Consider the following 20,091-nt stretch of genomic DNA (forward strand, 5'->3'; position numbering starts at 1 on the left):
CTAAATGGCATTGTTAGGCGCATTGGCCTAACGGTTTGCGCGCTGCACTCCGGATCGAGCAGTCCGGGTTCGAGCCCTGGCCGGGTCATTGTGTTGTGTTCTTAGGCAAGACACTTTACTCTCACAGTGCATTCTACACCCGGGTGTATAAATGGGTACCGGCAAATTTAATGCTGGGGGTAACCCTGCGATGGACTAGCATCCCATCCAGGGGGGAGTAGAAATACTCCTAGTCGCTTCATGCTTCAGTAACCGGAGATAAGCGCCGGCCTCATGGGCCACTGGCTCGTGGCAAACTTGACCTTTTTTTACGCAATGACATTTGTTCCTTTTCCCGGTGAATTTTGTCACCTAACTAAATTCTTCGGATAGTCCATTATCTGTGTTGATCGATTTAGGTAGCTTTGACGTAATCGGTCACATTCAGTTGCACATTGACTATGTTTTAATTGAAGAGGTCTTAGATATGTGAGTTGTACGTCCTAACTTGTGAGTTCCTGAGAATGATAAATACTCCTTTCCCTCCTTACTTTCCCATGGACCCTCCCTATATGTCATTTTCCTTATCACCTTTTAGCTGATTGTTTATATTTTTACATTAGGGAGAGTGATTGGTACAGGAGCGTTTGGTGAAGTTCATATTGCTGAAGTTGATGCCAATATCGTCAACGATAATTCAAAAACGGATGTAGCGCCAAGACCTCGCTTATCCTTGACAAAAGATTTGAGGAGGCGATCTACTGTCTCTTCAAAAGGACCGATTAAAGTGGCTGTTAAAACCTTGAAAGGTAACAAATGATTTTGCAGAAGAAAGAGTTACTAAAAACAGCAGACTTTAAAATATCACTCAAACCATTGTTTTAATATTGCAAACAGAAGGTGCAGATGAAACGGAACACAAAGACCTGCAATCTGAACTTAAAATACTGATACACATCGGGTCACACAAGAATATCGTAAACCTACTTGGCGCATGCACAAAAGGTAAGGACCTCTAGACATGGTAATGGTTAACGGTTAGACAGGTGTGCATGGAATACCCGGCGATTGCGTGCCCTCTACCCCGTCCCACTCTCCCCCAATATATGTCAGTGCTCGATTTCACGCGGGTGATGTAGCAGCTTTCGTAGCTTATAATGTGATTGGCTCGCTACCCTAGGTCACCCTTGCCAAAAACGAAAGACTAAACAATTGAAACAATGACTTAGAGCGGCTTAAAAACAATAGAAGCTGCTCACAATACCAAACAATAGCAGGTTTCGAGAGCTGCTACACTACTGTTTTACTGTCTTCACGGATATGTAAAGCGTTTACTGTACTCCAGGAAACACATTGAAGTCACCGAAGATCAAACTCCACCAATCAAATTATGCATGCTGCTTGATGCAGATCCATCCTTTCTAGGCGAAGCGTTGAGCGTTGGATTCCAGTGCGTAAAGAAGTACATCAGTCGTTTGAAAATGGCGATGGAAAAGGAATTAATACTGAAGATATCAAGGAGCCTAAGTTGACATAATAAAGGAGCGGTATTAGCAAGATAGTCAGCTTTTGCTATCAGTGGCATTGTGCGCTTCTGCAATTTAGGTTAGAGCAGTAGGTGGAGGACCAGGCCACATTGCAATAAGTTAAATAAGGATGAACGAGGGAATAATAGAAGGACAACAACGTTTTAGAAGAAAGATAAAAGCGATCCTTGGCAATAATTCCAATAGACCTCGAAATCTTCTTTGAAACAAGACTAATGTGAAGTTTCCATTAAAGATGATGGTCAATGAGGACGCCAAGGAATTAGTTTCGGTAATTTGCTTAATCACAGTATTTTCCAAAACCAGCGGGACATGAGTGCTGTTTACTTGATTAATTACAGTCAAACTTTTGAGAAGACTGCATGTCTCCACTCATGAATATGGTTTTGGATCTCTGCAACAGAGAATCATAGGCTGATTTTCACAATGGAAAATTATCGAGAGAGGTGACAAAGCCCTCTTATATGGCTTTACAGCAAGCACCAGGGCTTTCGAATTCTTTTTTGTCCAGAAGTGAAAACGGAACATCCGTATTGATTAAAAAGAATCATCTACAAATTATATCCCTCTGTTTTTTTTTCACTTACAGGTCGGCAAGGTGATTTGTGCGTGATTATCGAGTACTGTCCATATGGAAACATGCTTCAATTCTTACGAAGCAAAAGAGATCTGTACGAACCTAAATGGCTAACACCGTCTACGGACCCGGATAAACAGTTTACCACGACAGACATTGTGAGCGCAGCTTTTCAAGTCGCGAGGGCCATGGAATTTCTTGCATCTAGAAAAGTAAGACAACTCCCACGTCCGCGTACAAACTATGATGGTTTGTTTGGACAATTAGACTTTTCGAGAAACGTCAGTATGGTACATTGTACTGATAACCCAACTGCAACCAAAGGGTAAAGATGTAAAAAAAAGAAATATATTCTAGAGATTTGTATTTTTGTCTTGTAAAACTGAACCCGAGCAATCAAAAACATTGCCTCCATCACGTCTACACCTCGAAACAGCTGGCTGGTCTGGGTGGACGCCCCCCGGGATTTACAAAGTACACAATATGCCGCTTTCTTCGTATTTTCCTCCGCAATTTGGCATAAGATTCTATTTTCATCAGTTTTAATTTCTTCCAATATTTGTCTCAGTGTGTTCACAGGGATCTCGCAGCCAGGAATGTTCTCGTAGCAGCAAACTATGTTGTCAAAGTAGCAGATTTTGGACTAGCCCGGGATGTTTACAAAAATGATCAGTATATTAAGGTATCTCCGGTAAGTAATATTCTCGTCTCTATCGTGCTATCTCAGTTCAAAAAACGGCATCCATCTCCCGTGCCGTCCAGCTATATAGTTTTAACACGTAGAGAATTTAATTCAAACTCTTCTGTTTCTCCGTATTACTGTGGCAGACCACGTTATAAATTTGGCCGAGTTTCGTCGTCATCGTAGTCGCACGTGGTAATTAGCCACTTGTTTGTGATTGTCAGCAAAATTGAGCCCTGTTGATTTCTACTCTATTCTGTGATCGCAGAGAATTTCTCTCACTGTTAACTTGTGCATGCTGCTCTTACTGAAACAATGCTGTAAGGTCATCAGCCACAGTTTATTGCTCCACGATAGAACACCTCTTTTTCAAATTTCCTTGCGAAATGTCTCTAAAGCCGACTTGACCTTAACGTTCTCCCCAAGCCAACTTTCCGAATGCTGTACAATACCATTGTACCATTCTTGCCGTTGTTCGATTACTGTTCGCCTGTCTGGGACAGTTGTGGGGCTGGGAGCAAAGCTTACCGAGATATAAGCCAAATAGTCGTGCCGCATGTATTATTGAAGGTCGGCCTATCGGGGCCATCAATACTTGGCTGGCCCAGCCTACAAGCACGCAGAAATTATCTAAAATGCGTTTTAATCCATAAATGTCTTCACGGAAAAGGCTTCGTACTTACTTTCATAAATTAAAGCACGCGCACTTTTTCCATAGCTATAACACCAGAAACCGTGATTTGCTGCTTCCTCCCTTTGCAAAACTGTTAAGTATCAAGGGAGCTTCAGAATGAACGGTGCTCGGACCTACAACACCCTTCCGAGAAACATTAGACAAGTAGAGACGCTCGGCGAATTTAAAAGCAAACTAAAGCGTTATCTTAAACAGTAACTTTTTGCGGTACATGTTGCCTTTTTAACTTAATTGATTGTCTAGTTTTTATTGTTTTACTGTCTTTGTTTTTGTGTTGTGTCAGGGCTCCATTTAAACTGGCTCTGCTAAATTGGATGCCCATGAATGAATTCTGAATTTACAAAAAAAAAAAAAATTCCCAAACGCTTTCGAATTCGGTTTTCGCGACGGACTTTGTATATGACAGCAAGAGGACACGTTGCGAATATTGGTCAGGTTGGATTGCACTGAAGGTGTCACAATCGAATTTTCATTCTGTTATTATGACACCAAAGCTTTTTATGCGCTCTTAACACTCGTTTTATAACTCTCACACAGCCTCAGTCATCAGTGCCAGTTGCAACGAAACTTGACATCTTCCATCTGCAACTGCATCCCACGTAAACGCCACTAGGCGTCTTATTTCAAAATAAACATTTCACTCCTTTCTCTCCTTTGGTTTTTAGGGTCTCGTTCCAGTCAAATGGGTGGCGATCGAATCTTTAACAGACAGAGTTTACTCTGAGCAAAGTGACGTGTAAGACAATTTCCCTAAAAAAAAAGCCGAGATTTTGTTACGTTTTGGAAAATGTAAAGCTAAGGATTTTAAACTACTTTTAAAAGTACTTTTAAGGCCGCGCACTCGCGCGTGTCGAAGAAGCGATGGAAACCGTCCCGAAAAGGAAAGGTGTTGGCAGCGAAAGGGACTAAGAAGAAGACACTGTCCCAAAAAGAGCTGTTAAGATGATTCACCTTTAAATTAAAGGTGCACTTTGATTTCAATCTCTAGCTAGGTTTCTGTTTTCTTTGTAGTAGAAGGTGTTACCCTCGATTACATGATCATTGCGTTTTCTGTTTTTAGGTGGTCCTTTGGTGTGTTTCTGTGGGAGCTTTTTACACTCGGTAAGATCAGCAATAATGGTTACTGGTAAGCTGCGATCAGGCGTACTTTTCTTCGGACAGGGTGCGAAAAGGTACCTTATCGCGCCTGTCTAAAGAAAAGTACGCCTGATCGCAGGTTAGGTTACTGGTAATATCTTAACCATTCTTTTCACCTTCTTTTCCTTATGAAAGAACAAGGGTAGACTTGTCCTGATTATGAGCGAATCACGGCATCGCTCAGCTGCGCAAATCGCGTGGTCATGGGTTCGAATCCCGTTTAAGCCTGTACTTTTGCTTCCAACCGCTGAAGTTGCTTCTCCAACTGCGAGGTTATCTTTCGTTTCTCAACAGGAGGGAGCCCATATCCTGGATTACCACCCACAGAGATTTATCAGTTTCTGATGGAAGGATATCGAATGGATCAACCAGTGGACTGTCCTGATCAGATGTAAGTTCATCTAATGACTCACGTGAATTTCACTGCATCACAGCGGGATTCAGTTTTTACCTGTGGGCTCTTAAAATTTCCTTGAATTCAATTTGAGAAACACTGGGGCTTAACAAAGTAAATGACTGATTTTGCGATGCTTATATTGCTCTAAATGATTGATGCGAGATCTAGACTATCGCAATAAATAGGCAATTTTCACGATGGCGTCATTTGACCACAACTATCACAATTCAGTTTGTTTTTCTTTTCATATTTAAATTTTGTATTCCCAGTGGGGTAAAAATAGCAATAGCTCTAATTAACATGAGACAAGCGAAACCTGAAGGATTCTGGTATTTGTAGTCAAATGGCGTCATCATGCAAGTGTCCTATTGAGCAATTTATGAAGTTGCAAAAGAAGCCTTTAAAAAATCCCAGTGTTATACTGGATTTTAACCCATGACCGTGTTATTTCACTGCACATTGCCCTGCTAGGAGCAAGTCAAGTGTGAGTTCATTTTATCTCCCGTATGAAGTTGATACACGATGACGGATAGACAGTATATGAAAAAACTAACTGCAGGCAGTACTTTTTCGGCCTTCCTGGCCTCATCAGTGCAGTGCTGATGACAAAGAGGAAGGTTAAGCTTAAGAAGGTACCCCAAATGTCCTACACATGTGGTACATCTAAGCCATGCCAGAGTGCTCAAACTAGCGAGCTAGTGAGCATGCGCAATTGCTAGCGGCAATGACTCATCTTAGTAGAGTGCTCAATTTGGACACGAAAGCAAAAGCTTTGTAATGCCAAACTGCAGACAGTACTGTTTCGGCCTTCTGGGCCTCAGTATATATATATACTGTATATTTTAAGTGCTATCTCTGGCTTGATAGCTCAGATGATGGAGCTTATGAATTCAAATCCAGCTCAATCCCGAATTGCTTTAAGTTTCTCGTTTCACTTCCATGATCTCTCCAACACCAATCATCTCATTTCTGCGGGAAATCAGATGTATCATATTTCAATATATTTTCTCTCTCAAGCTTGAAGGCCCATTTGCACTACAGAAAAAACTGGGTCCGGACCCAGTAGGTACGGACCACATATCTTTGCCTTGTAAACTAACCGTTCCTTGTTTAATATGAAATGGTAGCCTGTTCCAGGCTCCCAGATGGTAGGGAAAAAGGAAAAAATGCGTGCGAAAAATGAGTGAGGGCTTGGGTCCCCCGCCTCGCCTCGGTCCAAGTCCCCGCTCGCTCTTCCCACGCAGTTGTTTTCGTTTTCCCGACTATCTGGGAGCCTGGAACAGGCTAATGAAATGGCTCCAGACCCACCTCTTTTTTTATTTTGGGACCATAGGCGGCTATGCCACCCCTCCCCTCCCCCCCCCCAAAAAAAAAAAATCGAATCCGGACCCCTTTTGCGGGTCAAGAGCGCTGTGTAAACGTGTCTCCGCTCCAAATCAGATGAAAATCTGGTCCGGACGCCGAAAATCGGTAGTGTAAACAAAGTGCCAGGAACGGGGCCTCAAGGCCAATTTTATGATGAGCCAAACCAAATTGTTGGCTGTGTAAACGGTAAAAAAAAAATTGGTGCGAAGCACTTTTTAATCGGTCTGGACCCAATTTTTCTGTAGTGTAAATTGGCCTTGAGACTGGTATTCACTACTAACGTGAAGCCTTACGACGATCGTATAAGCGGAGCAATAAAATTAAAAAAGATGTCGATCGTTTCACCTAAAAGTTGATTCGCTTGAACGTTCGAACTGAACGTGCAAGCGTGCGATTTCTTACACAAATGTCGCACGTGTTAGCGAAACGACTTCATGCGTGAAGGCGTATTGACTTCACCTGTGTTGGCGAACTGAATTCACTGTAGGCGAAAAGAGCGGTCACCAATCAAAAAAATCGACGATAATCATCCCGATTAGGTCATTCTCCCTCTTGTGTTTGAGACTTTTGTGGATCGTAAGTATTGGTGAAAGCGAGGAATCCTCAGACGAATGGGGGAAACGTACGTATACTAGTTTCACTGAAGACTTAATCGTTTTCACCGTTTGGTTTTCAATGGCTAGTCAGTGCTTAGCTTTTACGGGAACTCTTCTCATCATTAGATCTTCAATTACCGATCGAAAAGCAGCCTCAACTAAGTAAGCTATGGGTAATGCCTTTTTATGGAGCCTGCTTTGTAAAATTTCGCAGGTATCAAATGATGAGAGACTGCTGGATGGAGAAAGCAGAGGATCGACCCAACTTTTCAGCCCTAGTGCAAAGACTGGAAAACGTTATAGCCTCCAATATGGCAGCCATGGTTAGTACTGTACAAGTCACTATAGGTTCTTTTGACGTTACTCAGCACATGATAATTTCCACCAAACGGTTACTTTCTGCAATTATCTCTATTTTAGCGCCCTCTGTTCACAGAGTACAGTAGATGGAAACTTGCATTTGTCACTGATAGTACTTAACTGCGATTTTAGCAGTCATCATGGAAAGCGTATTGAACAAAATTTGGGTAAAAATAATGTGAAATGTTGATTCATTCGTGAATGAGCAAACTGCCCTCAGATAATTATTTGGCAACAATCTGTTTACACCTAAAAATCCAACATCACCACTCCTCCACGCTTTTTGAATGAAGTTTAAGGTTACAAGCCACGGCTCTTTTTCAATCAATATTAGGCCGAAATTGAGTGTTTATCGTTTAGAGGTCTTCAATCTTTCAGGGACATGAGGGATATTTGGACCTCGGGTTGGACGAACCAACCATACCTGAAGAGGCTGAGACAGATGGAGATGGATACTTGAAACCGGTGGATTTTCCTTCCGCTATTATTAACAAATCCGCCATCCTACTGAACGGTAGCATCGGCGGAAGTAACAAGGAACTTCATGGAAGTCACAGAAGTGTGGCAAGTGAATCGAAAGTCAGAGACTTCCTGGAAGTAGAACGATACACGGAACTTGGATTTAAACCATCAAGCAGTGCCAATAGCTTGGCAGAAACTATACTTTGAATTCAAACGTTGTCTGTCAAATACATAATTATTCAGTCCAAGAGGGAAGAACGTCTTACCCAGCAAGCAAATATCGAGCATCTTAACAACAAAGACGGAGGTTTTTTGCCAGTGGTCACATTGGTTAATTTTCTAAACGGTCATTGTTGTCATTATCCCCGAATCCGTTTGCATGAATAACAACGGATCAGGAAAAGTTGTTGTAGATAATTAGACTTGACTTGGCTTAACATCTCTCTTGTAACCTTAGGAACCATTTTGTAGTGGCTGAAAGTGCTCTCATGCATCAGTTTCAGTGTTATTTCCGGGTAGCGCGAGTTTCAATTAAAGTTACGAATTAGTTTAGGTCAGTAGCAAGTAAGCTTTTAGAATTGCACCGAAAAGTTACAGAAAGAGTCCACAACTTTCGACGGCGAAGAAAACTACCATACATCGCGTATTTGTATGCTTACACCCCCTCACACAACTCTGTTAGTCTGTCTGTTTTAGATCATGCTCATGCTGTATTTTTGTTGTGTTGGATGCCCCCACGGCAACACGACGCACGAAGTCAAATATATGTCCCTCTATCACTAAATTACAATTGAGTGGTACCAAGCTGAGAACTATCAGAACGAGATTTGTCACGAATGGTTTTGGGTTTCTTTCTCTATGTCATCTCCTGTAGGGGAGAGGTATGTGGTATGATAAAACAGGCAGTCGGCTTTGGGTGTGTTGGTCGCTGCAGGGACACATTGGACGCTGAATTTAATAACGTTAGACAGTAAGGGAAACATTAAATTAAAAAAGCACAAGAAGTTTGCTCATTTGACCTTGTCAGCAGTAGGTCCAAAATAAGTCGAATATTGGATAGTTGCGAGAATCAGATATAGGTGATCACTCATGACTGGAAAGGAGAGGGATAATGTTAAGTTGGTGAAAACTGAAGTATTAAGAATATGAGATTTTTGGCTATCAAACGGAAAGATCCCTTTGAACCCACAAAATGTTAGACCGTGGTACCGTGTAGCAAAAAGTTGACAGCGACTCCTGGACTGGAACATTAAAACTGGCAGTAAGGAAGAAAGTCGACATCCTTGACATCAAAATTGATAGTAGGCTTCCTGGCTTACACGGACTGACCTCACAACGGGCTGGGAGGAGATTTAGCAGACTGCTGAAAATTACAAGCAATCGCAACTCCTCAAGAATAGTAACTATCTACAAAGCCAATAAATTTTGATTAATTAAAACTGTAGTTTCTTCTCTCCTATCGGACTTCTCCCAAGTTTTTGTTTTTTTCCAACCTATGTCATCTTTGTGACCTTTGTGGTTTCCCTTGTGTTCCCTCTTCCATGATTCCGGTCCGCTGGGGGTAAATTGATCATTGTAAAGCGCCTTTGAGACGTTAGTGAAAGGGCGCTATATAAATGCACCACTTTACTTTTACTTTTGCTATCAAGACTGACCTTTGGGTAATCGCGATCGAGACGAATCTAAAATTGACCTCTGCATATGAACACGCACGGACACGAACATCATGCGCAATTAATCAGATCTGAGTTATGTGATCACGTCACATAAATGTCTTTTTTAAATAACATGCAAGGTAGTTTTTATAATCTTTTATTAAATATCCTCCGTCACACATACGCAAAATGCCTTTGCATCTTAGCAGTTACATAATTCCTTGTCGGTGGTGGTTTCTATTGGCGTCGCTCTCGGTAATTCATTACAGATCATTGGGTAAGTCTCTCGTTCGTCGCTTTTTCTTGGTTTTCATGTCTGCGATTCAAGGCCATGTCGCTTGTGAAAATTTACCGCTTACAGGGCTCTCTAATACACACCATATTGTGCGGGAATCAGTATTAAAGTCATACTTACATATGTTATTCCACCTTTTCTCTATTACGTTGCGATGTTCAGTTAGATCATTGCAATTGAATCATAGTAATCAGTACTATTGATTAATAATTCTTGACAAAATTGTTTCAAAAACAGTAAATCATTCCGTAATATTTCCTTTCAATGATACCTATCAAGGAATTGTTTTACCAATGAGTGAATCAATATCTGAGACTCAAAGATTCCCTGCCAACACTACGCATCTGTTGCATTAATCGGCTCGCCATTGTAAACGCCCATACAGATCTCCCGCTCATATTTTATCTACTACTTTAAAGTCCGTCCAGACCTTTCAGTTCTTGTCTGTTTCATTTTGCAAGCATAATATCTGTGTGCATTCCAAATCGTAATTTCGTTATAGTTTGGAGTCTTCACATTTCAATTAAATCTTTTATCCTCAGCAGCATTATCTTTTTCACTTCTTCAATCCCGCTCTTTAATTCTTCATGTGGATCATTGAGTAGGCGTGTCCTAATTCCAGTCAAGATAGCATCTTTGTTATTTAATCGAGCGCATATAACGAATGGAAACCCAAACTTGTCTTTGTACATTTTGTTGTAATGTTTCAATTGATTAACTTGCTCAACGCTGAGCGTCGTTATTCCAGCTTGTTTCTGTTCTCTTTGGGATTCGGGTGTTAACGATTCTAGACGATCTGCCAGATCGGGATGGTTTCGAAGTACCTCCGTCTTTTTATCCTTGGGAAGGTTGTCAATAAACTGGCTCATAGCAGCGACGAAACCATCGAAACACTTAAATGGCCTTTCGAAGTACACACCAGCTGCACACGACGGCGTCATCTCTACGACATTGCCAAAAGTCCTGATAAAATCATCGTGGTTAAGATTGTTGACTGCAGAGATACTTAGTACCTTGGAAGCCATATTGGTCATTGAAAATATGCTTACATGTCGTAGGTAACACTTCCCTGAGGAACGCTGACAAATAACCTCAGAGAAACAATGAACAATTGTCTGAACAATTATGTAACAAAGAGTCTTCCCAAAAAATGGCTATTCACGCGCATTTCTCTGTAACAGACTATGTTGTATTCTCCTCAATCTTGCTTGCTTCCATGGGTATTGGAATATTCTTTTCTAGATCTGGAGGATCACCACAAAGTAATAACGAATACCTCATGGCTGGCCGAAGCATGTCAAGTCTTCCAGTGGCGATGTCCGTCCTTGCGTCTTTTGTGTCCTCTATTGCGATTCTCGGAACCCCTGCTGAAGTTTACACGTATGGATTTCAATATTGGATGCAATCCTTAACGAACTTTATCTCTGTTCCTCTTACGGTTTGGATATTTTTACCCGTGTATTACAATCTTCGCTTGACAAGTAGTTATGAGGTAGGTAATATAATGAACGAGATGCTTCCGTGAAGCATACACTGGGCTGCCTGTGGTACATGCTACAGAAAATCAGAAGGCACTGAATTGTGTGGTATTGAAATACAGCATTCCAGTCTCTGAAGAATAACAAATAAAAGAGAAGCGAGAAACATTGGCTTCTGGGCTGACATGTTGATAATTTTCAAGTTCCCTCACAACTTCGTTTCACCACAAGTGTGCCCTCTGAGCATCTGACAGCTTTGTAATACTAAATTTCCCTGAAGTCAAGCCCTGTTACGCGGGGTTAGTGTTAGGATGGGAGACCAAAACAATAAACCCCTCATAAAAAACAGAAGCATCTGACCGAAAATAGTATTAACGCTAACAAATGCGGACTCAGCAAGGTACAGATTTTGTTAGCTTGCTTTAGGCAAAACAAATATTGATGAAAAAGCAAATAACTATTGATACACAGTTCTTAGAAAGAGCAGAAGGAAGTTTCCGGGATGGTCGATCGAGAATAAAATATTTACGACATGAAAACAACATTAATTTTGAACCGTGAATATAGAATATAAAAAGTTACGATCAGCGACAAACATTTTGGGAGATTTTTGCTACGTTTAAGTAAATTGCAAAATCGAAAGTGACATGGCCGGAATTCAGCGGGCGCCGTGATTTAGTGGGTTTTGCTAAAAGCAGGCCCGCGGCCAGGCGGCCCGCGGTCCATGGTCCGCCACGGCCCAGCAGCCCGGCGGCCCGACGGTCCGGAGGCCCGGAGGCCCGGTAGCCCACTCCTCATTTTCCACGGTTTTTCTGTCCAGAGGTAAATCCACGCGCATGCACAGATCTGCATCGGGTTTGGGCGTGCAAAATGGACGACGGTGAGTTTGAATTCGTTTACCATTTTAATCATTTGAAACCTTGTTTCTGTTTGTTGTTGTAAACAGACGAACACATCAGAGAATGACAACATTTTTCACTTAGCAACATGCAACGAAAGAAAGGATCGAAAAGGATTGAAATGATTATTAAAATGGTAAACGAATTCAACCTCACAATCTTTCATTTGCGCGCCCAAACCCGATGCAAATCTGAGCATGCGCGTGGATTTACCGCTAGACAACAAAACTGTGTGGGCCACCGGGCCGCCGGGCCGCCGGGCCATCGCGGGCCGTGGGCCGCGGGCCGTCTGGCCTTCGGGCCGCTGGGCCGCGGGCCTGCTTTTAGCAAAACCCGTGATTAAGTTACCCTGGCATGTTTACTCGCCAAACAGTGAAGCATCTGTGTCAAATGATGTCAAGATACCGGGTTTTTGTAAGTTTCTTTTTCAGTCAAGTGTTATAAAGTTTGAAATGAAATGAGCGAAGTCAAAACAAAGATCACAATCGCCCAACTCTTGTTTATGCAAAGTCAAAATTTACTCTCCAAGACGCGTACGACGTTATTTATCACCAGGTAATTCCATCATTTTGGAAATAGCAGCTACTTTATTATTCATCTGCGTCACAAGTTTTCACTGATTTTGGGGCTCATTTTGTTGAAACTCAAGCACGCTTCCAACAGCCCTTTGAACCCTTCCTGCTGACTTTCCATTATTGAGCTCCATAAGGGTATATTTTGTTTAAGGATCCACTAAAACGCCATTCGCGTTACATGACTTTCGACGCCATTGCAGGCTAAGTTAATGATTCTACTGTGTCCACCAGAGAAATCTATGCAGTTCCACTACCCTCTCGATCCTAAGAAAATACGCGCAGAAGGCTCTATGCACAAAGGCACCACTTACCAGGGGAGTGACAGGCAAGACTTTTACCGACACAGAAAAAAAAAAAAAACTAAAAAAAAGAAAACAAAGAAAACAAACAAACTAAACGCAGACCTCGACTGGGTTTGCCATAAGGCAACCCAGTAATAAGTCAACGAATCACACTACTCTCAACGGCTAATTCCTCCAGTCAAAAGAATCAGCTTTAACTTCAAAATAGGGAAGATATCCATCGCTCGAAGCTGCGGCCGAATTGGTCGCGGCGGGTCTAAAACACAGGTTATAGGTGAGGTTGCAGGTCAGGGCAATAGGAAGAATATTTTTCTGCCAACGAAATTGACTATTTTCACCATCCCATAATGGAGGGGGGTATTTACATAAAAAAAAATACAAGTTATTTACTCTTGGGACTGTATCATGCCTTAACCCTAAACCCTAAGCCCCCCCCCCCCCCCCCCCGAAATGACCTGTATTATGGGAAGGGTGAAAAAAACGAATAACGAGAAATATAAATTAAATAAAGAGAATAAATTATTTATTTATTTGATCGTGAGTGAGCGGTATCCTGAGAATCCTGCAATCTGATTGGTTCCGGGAGGGGGCAGTATTTTCCTATCTCCTGACCACGGTCATGGTAACCAACTACACTAAGCGCAGAGTGAAGTTGCGAATTTGTCTTAATTGTTTTTTCCAATAGAGCAGTGTTAATTTTCAACTTTCTCATAAAAAAACAATGGATTCTGACGAACGCTATCACAGTGAAAGCATGACTTTCAATCATGAAAACATGACTTTTCCAGTTTATCTTAATAGTTTCTCCTACCTTCTAAAAATAGAATTTAGAAATAAATAAAAGTATTATTCACCGGCCTTGGTCGGTCCGTATTGGGAAAAACTGTGCCCTCTGTCTCGAGTACGGCCCTCGGCTGTGTACTCAAGACCTTAGGCACAGATTTTCCCAATACAGACCTCCCGGCTGGTGAATAACATATATTTATGGCAGTAACCATAAGTCCTGTTATCGATGTGATTTATTGTGAGCATATGGGTAAAAGCCACAGAAATGGAGGATAAGAGTGAAGCCAAGGACAACAAGGTAAGAAGCAATTTGCATGTGAAATTCATTGTTTTCGTTCTGATGGAACGTATTTAATCGCGTAGAGCCACATTCTGAAGCTTAAAGTAAACAATGCCAGGCATTATTAGAGATCCTTTCTCGTAGCCTGTTAGCTTAAAATTACAGGACTTATGGGTACTACCATAATTTATTTTATTTTTTTTATTTATATTTCTCGTTATTTGCTTTTTTCACCCTTCCCATAATACAGGATGTTCAGTTCTCTGAAGCATGATACAGTCCCAAGAGTAAATGGTGAAAATAGTCAATTTCGTTGGCAGAAAAACATTCTTCCTATTGCCCTGACCTGACCTGACCTGTGACCTGACCTGCAACCTGTGACCTGACCTGACCTGTGACCTGTGTTTTAGACCCGCTGAATTGGTTGCCACGGCGACTAGAAAAAAATAATGGCGACTAAAATTGTCGCCCTGGAAGTGGTGTCGTGATAATCGGTATATATTTTTTAACTCTAGGTCTAGACAAAATGAAAAAGCTTGATAATAATTATACCTACAGAAACAGCGAATAGATCTACATGCTTAAGAGCGATCGTGAGGTGGCCTTCTTTGTTTCAAAATTGTCAGCAGTTCTTTGTTTTATATATCATTCCACTGTGTGTCATAGAGGGAAAATGGCGACCAACATTTTATATTTGGCAACCTTTCTGTGAAAGAAGATCGCCAAAGGCAACTTAGAAAAAAACTGAGCTTCGAGCGCTGATATCTGTTTACAAACATACCTTTGTCATTCCAATTTGCCAAGCACAGGAACAAAAGATCTTTTGTTTCAACAGCCAATGAGGCTCTGGTTGGCACATTTATGACTATTTGTGATGTCAATGATATCTTCGCTATTATGCAAACCACCAAAAATGAGACAAAGCTACTGCAAAACACCCACAACCACAATAACCCTAGTAACCACTCCAAAATAATGATTTTCTTATCTGCAGGTTGCCTGTGTTGTTCCAAAAATGAAAAAACTGGTATGATGTCCCAAGGGGACTGCTCTTCCAATTATGGTTAGGGTTAGGGGAAGGTATGCCCAGAGAACTTACATGGAAACTTAATGAAGTGTTTTCCTCCATTTTTTCTTTTCATTCACGAAAGGTACAGCTGTACCTGAACTCAACCACATCCTCAATCTGTTCCCATCCAACCATCACACCAACATTCTGATTGGTACTTACATACATTCATTCTTCAGGCCATCCTTGGCACTCTGTTTCTCCAAAGCCTGTGTCTTGTATCTGGTATCCTGTGAGTCAACAAGGCCAGACAAGGGGTGATCCCCTTATCCTCTAGGTAGGGCAGTGGGCTAATAACCTTCTCCTGTAGAACCTTCCCACTACGCAAACTCAAACTACATGTACACTGTAGTGTTGCCACTATGCCTTATTGTCGGGAAGCAGAGACAAAGATGACAATGCCCGATTGAATCAATATGCAAGGCAAAAAAAATGATACCTAAACCCCTGAAAGTCCAGATTATCCAAAGTAACTTAATTTTCTTCGTATGTTTTTTTGTTTGTCATGTTCATCATTACTTGTCCTTGACATTTACAGGCATTTCTTCTTTTCTTCATCATTATCTATTTTTTGGGGAAGGTGGGGTGGGTGGGCCATTAAAGATCATCTACTACATGTAAGTTGGCATATCTTTGCAAAATTGTCAGGCATTAGAGTAAAATCTGCAAGTCTTATTCCCAGCAGGGACAGGGTTAATTAAGAGACTGAATGCAAGCTGCTAGAACGGTTTTCAATTAAGTGTCAAAAGTAATTAGCGAATTGCTTTCAATTGGTTTCACCCAATGATTGGTTCAAAGTTCTTGCACCACTTTTTCAACCAATCAGAAGTAAAACCAAAACCAAGCATGGCTTATGCGTGCACATTTTCCCATGCTTTGTGTCGGCTACTTGTAATTACTTCATTTTTTGATTGGTTTCCTGGTTTAAGACTCGTTCTGACCACTCCTTGAATTTCTTCCTGGTAGTCCCTGGTTCAACTTCTTGGACGCACTTGTAAATAGCCGACTGGTTTGTCTCCAGCCAGTTGGGATTCTTAACAGTTGTAGTTGTTGTCTTCTGTTGTTTCAAAGCCCCTATGGGGAGTGATCAATTAAGTATGTACATTGTATGTATGTAACAACAAAGGATGCAGAAAACAGGGACCCTGGGAACGAGGTTGGGCTGTGGGGATCACACAAGTGAAAAAATGTTCTTTTTGGCACTTAAGAGAACAGGTGAAGGGGGCTACTATTCTTCCAAAATTATGTGGGCATTGGTGTTTTGCTGAGGAGGGTTTGGAACATAATTTGGTGGGGTAAATGTGACAAATCGAAGTGTGTTATTCCTTTACAGTATCTCTGACCCAAGCAGAAGGACGAACATTATTATTTTCACATTGATGACCCAATACCCCAACCATTACTTTGATATTAATATATTTTGTTTTTGTTTTTTTGATCCTTGCAGTATTTGGAAAAAAGATTTTCATTCAGTGTGAGGATGTTAGGCTCTACAGTGTTTGTATTACAAACTGTATGTATCATACTTAAGTAAAATCTACCAATTTGAAAATGGGGCATTAGATACAGTGTACGATACATGTACTTCCTACATCAAATAACTTCACTGAAGTCTGCACAAACGTTTTTCAGACATCTGATGCATGTTTGATTCTGTTTATACATCTTAGAACTGTGCATGCTTTGATAATTCTGATTGCTCAATTGTCACTACAATGCCTGGATAATGCTCATTGTCACATACTGTACATGTATTCACAAAGTTCTTTGAATACTGGTAGTAGGTTAGGGTTGACTTGCATGCATGCACACAATAACCGATATTTATTGTAAGCAAGATTCCACCTAGTGATACACTGTTACAGTAGTCATTTAAAAAAAATGAATGTGACTGAACATATTCCAGTAGTAAGTTGTTACCAGAATTATTATAAATATTTCTTTATCTTATTACAGTTGCTGTACACTGGCATTGTATTATATGGTCCTTCTCTTACTTTACAATCAGGTAGGCACTTGGAAAAATATATACATATCAAAGTAGTCTATTACACAGTGAAGTTCAATAAAAGAAGCTTAAATGACCTGGGATTATTAAATACAGGAGAGTGTATTTTAAACAAGATGCCTGGTGGTATTTATGTGGGATGCTGCTGTTTGTGTAAAATATGAAGGTTGGTTGCAAATGTCTCTGATCCCAGTTTGACTCCAGCCAGACCAACACTCAGGGTCTTGAAATAACTGAGGAGAAAGTGCTGCCTTTGTAACTATATCCACAAAGTCTTATCGGGTAAGGACTATAAACCATAGGTCCCGTTTAACAGCCCGTCAATGTTCATAAACTCTGTGGGACGTTAAAGATCCCACACACTATTCGAAAAGAGTAGGGCATGGAGTTCCCGGCGTTATGGTTGGGATGTTGCAGACAAGCACGAAATTAGGAAGGAAAGTTTCGGGTGGCGTGATGAAGGGAAACTACGTTCCTAAGAAGAAAACCATGAATTGGTAAAGGGATTTTTTGGCATTATAAAACAAGAAACTGTGAAATGAAACACCAAAACACCATGTATGACTCCACCTTATGTAGTAACCGACAAAGGTTGGATTTTGATATTAAATATCGTTTAGGCCTAATTAGACCTAAAGTATTTATTGCTTCTAAGTAATTGAGGTTAAGATTAGGAAATCTTAAGATTGAGATTAGTACATGTAGCAATAATGTTTTAGGACTATAAGGCCTAAAACAATATTTAATCTCACAATCCAACCTTTGTTGGTTAGTATTCAATGCACAGTATGGTAGGGTCACACATGATGTTTTTGGTGTTTCATTTCGCTGTTTCGTGGTTTGGTAATGCCCTGTTGGTTTTTAACCCTTAAAAGCCCAAGGGGTTCCCCATCAACCAGTAAAATCGTCTGGCGTTAGAGTAAAATCTGGAGTAAAAGTGGCTACTGGGCTATAAAGGTTAATGTGTGTTTAAATTAATTTGATTGATTGTAAACCATACTTGTAGCATTTTATTCAGCACAAAATAGTAATTTTTCCATAAACTGTCCAAACCTTTTAGTTAAGAGAATTTCTTTTTGGATGTCAATTCCCAAACCCTTTTTTTTTACATTTCTTGCAGTGACAGGGTTTCCGTTGTGGCTGTCCACCATTGTTACTGGCCTTGTCTGCACTTTTTACACTACTCTGGTAATTGACAAGTTTTTTGACTTAGACTAAAGGAAAACTTTGGGCATTTTTCAAAATTGAACATGCAACTACATGTATGTAGGTGCATTTTTGGATATACATGTAAGTGGCTAAGTGACCCAGATTTAGCAGTCAAGTGAAGGATCCCCCTCAAGGAAAATGATTGGCCGGGGTCTTTCCCAATTCTGGGCTGGGAGTGAGGGGCAACAGCTGACCAGCATTGTCTGTATTATATCCTTATGCACATTTAATTATTTTAGGGTGGAATGAAAGCTGTTATTTGGACAGATGTTTTCCAGGGAGTTGTCATGTTGTTGGGCATGACAACAATAATCATCATTGGAACTGTCAAGATTGGTAGTTTTGGCAAAGTGTTTGACATTGCACGCAGTGGATACAGACTTGACTTTGAGTAAGTTTTCAGACCAAAGATGTTTAACAATAGGGTAGTTTTTATGTTGCTTGTCAATCTTTTAGCATGGTAATGAAACTTGATGAGTGCAAGATCTCAATCATGCATAGAGAATTACAAGATCAAGTGATAATTTTGTCATCTAAGTGTTATTACCTGTAATTCATAAACTGATGTAGCAGATCACACAGGCGCTCTACAAAGATGTGCAGCATTTTCTCCTTTCTTAGGGCAGTATCTGATTAGCCCAGAATGCAGTTGAGTTTGCACTGATGATCCACATAAATTCTTTGTTTTAGTTTTTTTTTAACAAGGATTAACAACTTCTCAAGACTACTGGTACTTAGCAGTGTTTATTTTTTTCCCCAAGTGTTTCTTTAGACCCAACACATCGATCCACATTATGGACGTTTCTGATTGGTGGTATATTTCAAATGCTCCCAGTTTATGCAACCAACCAGACCGCTGTTCAAAGATTCTTGACAACACGATCGTTTAAGGAAGCAAAGAGGTAATTTGCTTTTATCCAACAATGATATTGATTTTTGAACGTGTAATGTGCCCCTGCAAAGGATGGCTTGGCAATGGGCGAGAGGACAACTGCAAAACCAGAGTTGTTGAAAGGATTCAAATTTACGACCTCCTTAACAGTGGTTGGATGCTCTATCCATTACAAGAACTCCTGGGAAGCTACAGCTGTAGGTTGTTAGTCTCTAAGGTTTTTATAGACATTGTGAGCACTATACACCTGGGGCACATGACATGAGGGAGCTTAAGATTTTACGGCGGCGACGGCAACAACAATAGTGCAAAACAATGATATCATTGTTAAAAGAGCAACGCGGTAACTCTGCATAAGGACGATGTGAAATCACTAAATTTGAGGTTTTGAAGACAACGTGAGTGTGCAACAGAGAATCTTCTATTCTCTATTTTCACTTTGTAACTGCTCGTACCAATTTATTTTTAGGATACTTCGCCCAAATTGTAAGAAGTGAACAAGATAGAATAACCACGAAGGAATTATGATAAAGCAAAGTGATATTTTGAGGTGACGTTTTCGTTGAAGTCACCGCTGTAGATCTGAAGGTCCCTTTTGTAGAGCCTGCAGAACAGTGGGACAAAATAATTGTCCATGAAGAACCTTTTCTCAGTTACAAATCTGGTTTTCCTTTGTCCAACATCCTACATTGTATATCCTTTGCTTTGGTACCGGGTGAATTAAAGTAACTCTGCTGTTTAATATTCTTCAAAGCTGACCTGCAGTAAACCCTGACAAAACAACAGCAGCCCTGTTACTTTTTCAGGTCTGTATGGATAAATATTCCACTGAACATTCTCAATACAT

At 40.7% G+C, this 20,091-nt stretch overlaps 3 protein-coding genes across 4 annotated transcripts in view; 2 read left to right on the forward strand and 1 right to left on the reverse strand.

Annotated features, from left to right (window-relative positions):
• LOC138000095 (uncharacterized) overlaps positions 1 to 9,332 on the forward strand; it is a 52,180-nt gene extending 42,848 nt beyond the window's left edge. Inside the window, exons 18-26 of the mRNA XM_068846253.1 lie at positions 603 to 788; positions 877 to 984; positions 2,116 to 2,315; positions 2,672 to 2,794; positions 4,145 to 4,215; positions 4,540 to 4,580; positions 4,911 to 5,007; positions 7,189 to 7,297; positions 7,713 to 9,332. Coding sequence (XP_068702354.1) covers positions 603 to 788; positions 877 to 984; positions 2,116 to 2,315; positions 2,672 to 2,794; positions 4,145 to 4,215; positions 4,540 to 4,580; positions 4,911 to 5,007; positions 7,189 to 7,297; positions 7,713 to 8,003 — 1,226 coding nt within the window. The 3' untranslated portion in view covers positions 8,004 to 9,332. The remainder of the gene's footprint in view (positions 1 to 602; positions 789 to 876; positions 985 to 2,115; positions 2,316 to 2,671; positions 2,795 to 4,144; positions 4,216 to 4,539; positions 4,581 to 4,910; positions 5,008 to 7,188; positions 7,298 to 7,712) is intronic.
• Positions 9,333 to 9,579: 247 nt separating this feature from the next.
• LOC138000091 (sodium-coupled monocarboxylate transporter 1-like) overlaps positions 9,580 to 20,091 on the forward strand; it is a 30,254-nt gene continuing 19,742 nt past the window's right edge. The window contains exons 1-7 of one of the 2 annotated variants that reach the window (XM_068846248.1): positions 9,580 to 9,728; positions 16,583 to 16,648; positions 17,092 to 17,143; positions 18,264 to 18,331; positions 18,592 to 18,743; positions 19,114 to 19,254; positions 20,051 to 20,091. The exon at positions 20,051 to 20,091 is cut by the window's right edge and continues 89 nt beyond it. In XM_068846248.1, the coding sequence (XP_068702349.1) occupies positions 16,616 to 16,648; positions 17,092 to 17,143; positions 18,264 to 18,331; positions 18,592 to 18,743; positions 19,114 to 19,254; positions 20,051 to 20,091 (487 nt within the window). In that variant the 5' untranslated portion in view covers positions 9,580 to 9,728; positions 16,583 to 16,615. Of the gene's footprint in view, positions 9,729 to 10,896; positions 11,239 to 16,582; positions 16,649 to 17,091; positions 17,144 to 18,263; positions 18,332 to 18,591; positions 18,744 to 19,113; positions 19,255 to 20,050 lie in introns of those variants that run through there. The other variant, XM_068846247.1, reaches the window with a different exon arrangement.
• On the reverse strand, positions 9,624 to 10,780 carry LOC138000093 (2-oxo-4-hydroxy-4-carboxy-5-ureidoimidazoline decarboxylase-like). The gene has a single exon (XM_068846251.1). The coding sequence runs from the start codon at positions 10,778 to 10,780 to the stop codon at positions 10,259 to 10,261; it is 522 nt and encodes a 173-aa protein (XP_068702352.1). The 3' UTR covers positions 9,624 to 10,258.

Source organism: Montipora foliosa, chromosome 4 (genome assembly GCF_036669935.1).
Source record: "Montipora foliosa isolate CH-2021 chromosome 4, ASM3666993v2, whole genome shotgun sequence".
NCBI lineage: Eukaryota > Metazoa > Cnidaria > Anthozoa > Scleractinia > Acroporidae > Montipora > Montipora foliosa.

Excerpts from the sequence above, each read along its gene's own strand:
- LOC138000093 (XM_068846251.1), bottom strand. The coding sequence starts at position 10,780 with ATGACCAATATGGCTTCCAAGGTACTAAGTATCTCTGCAGTCAACAAT.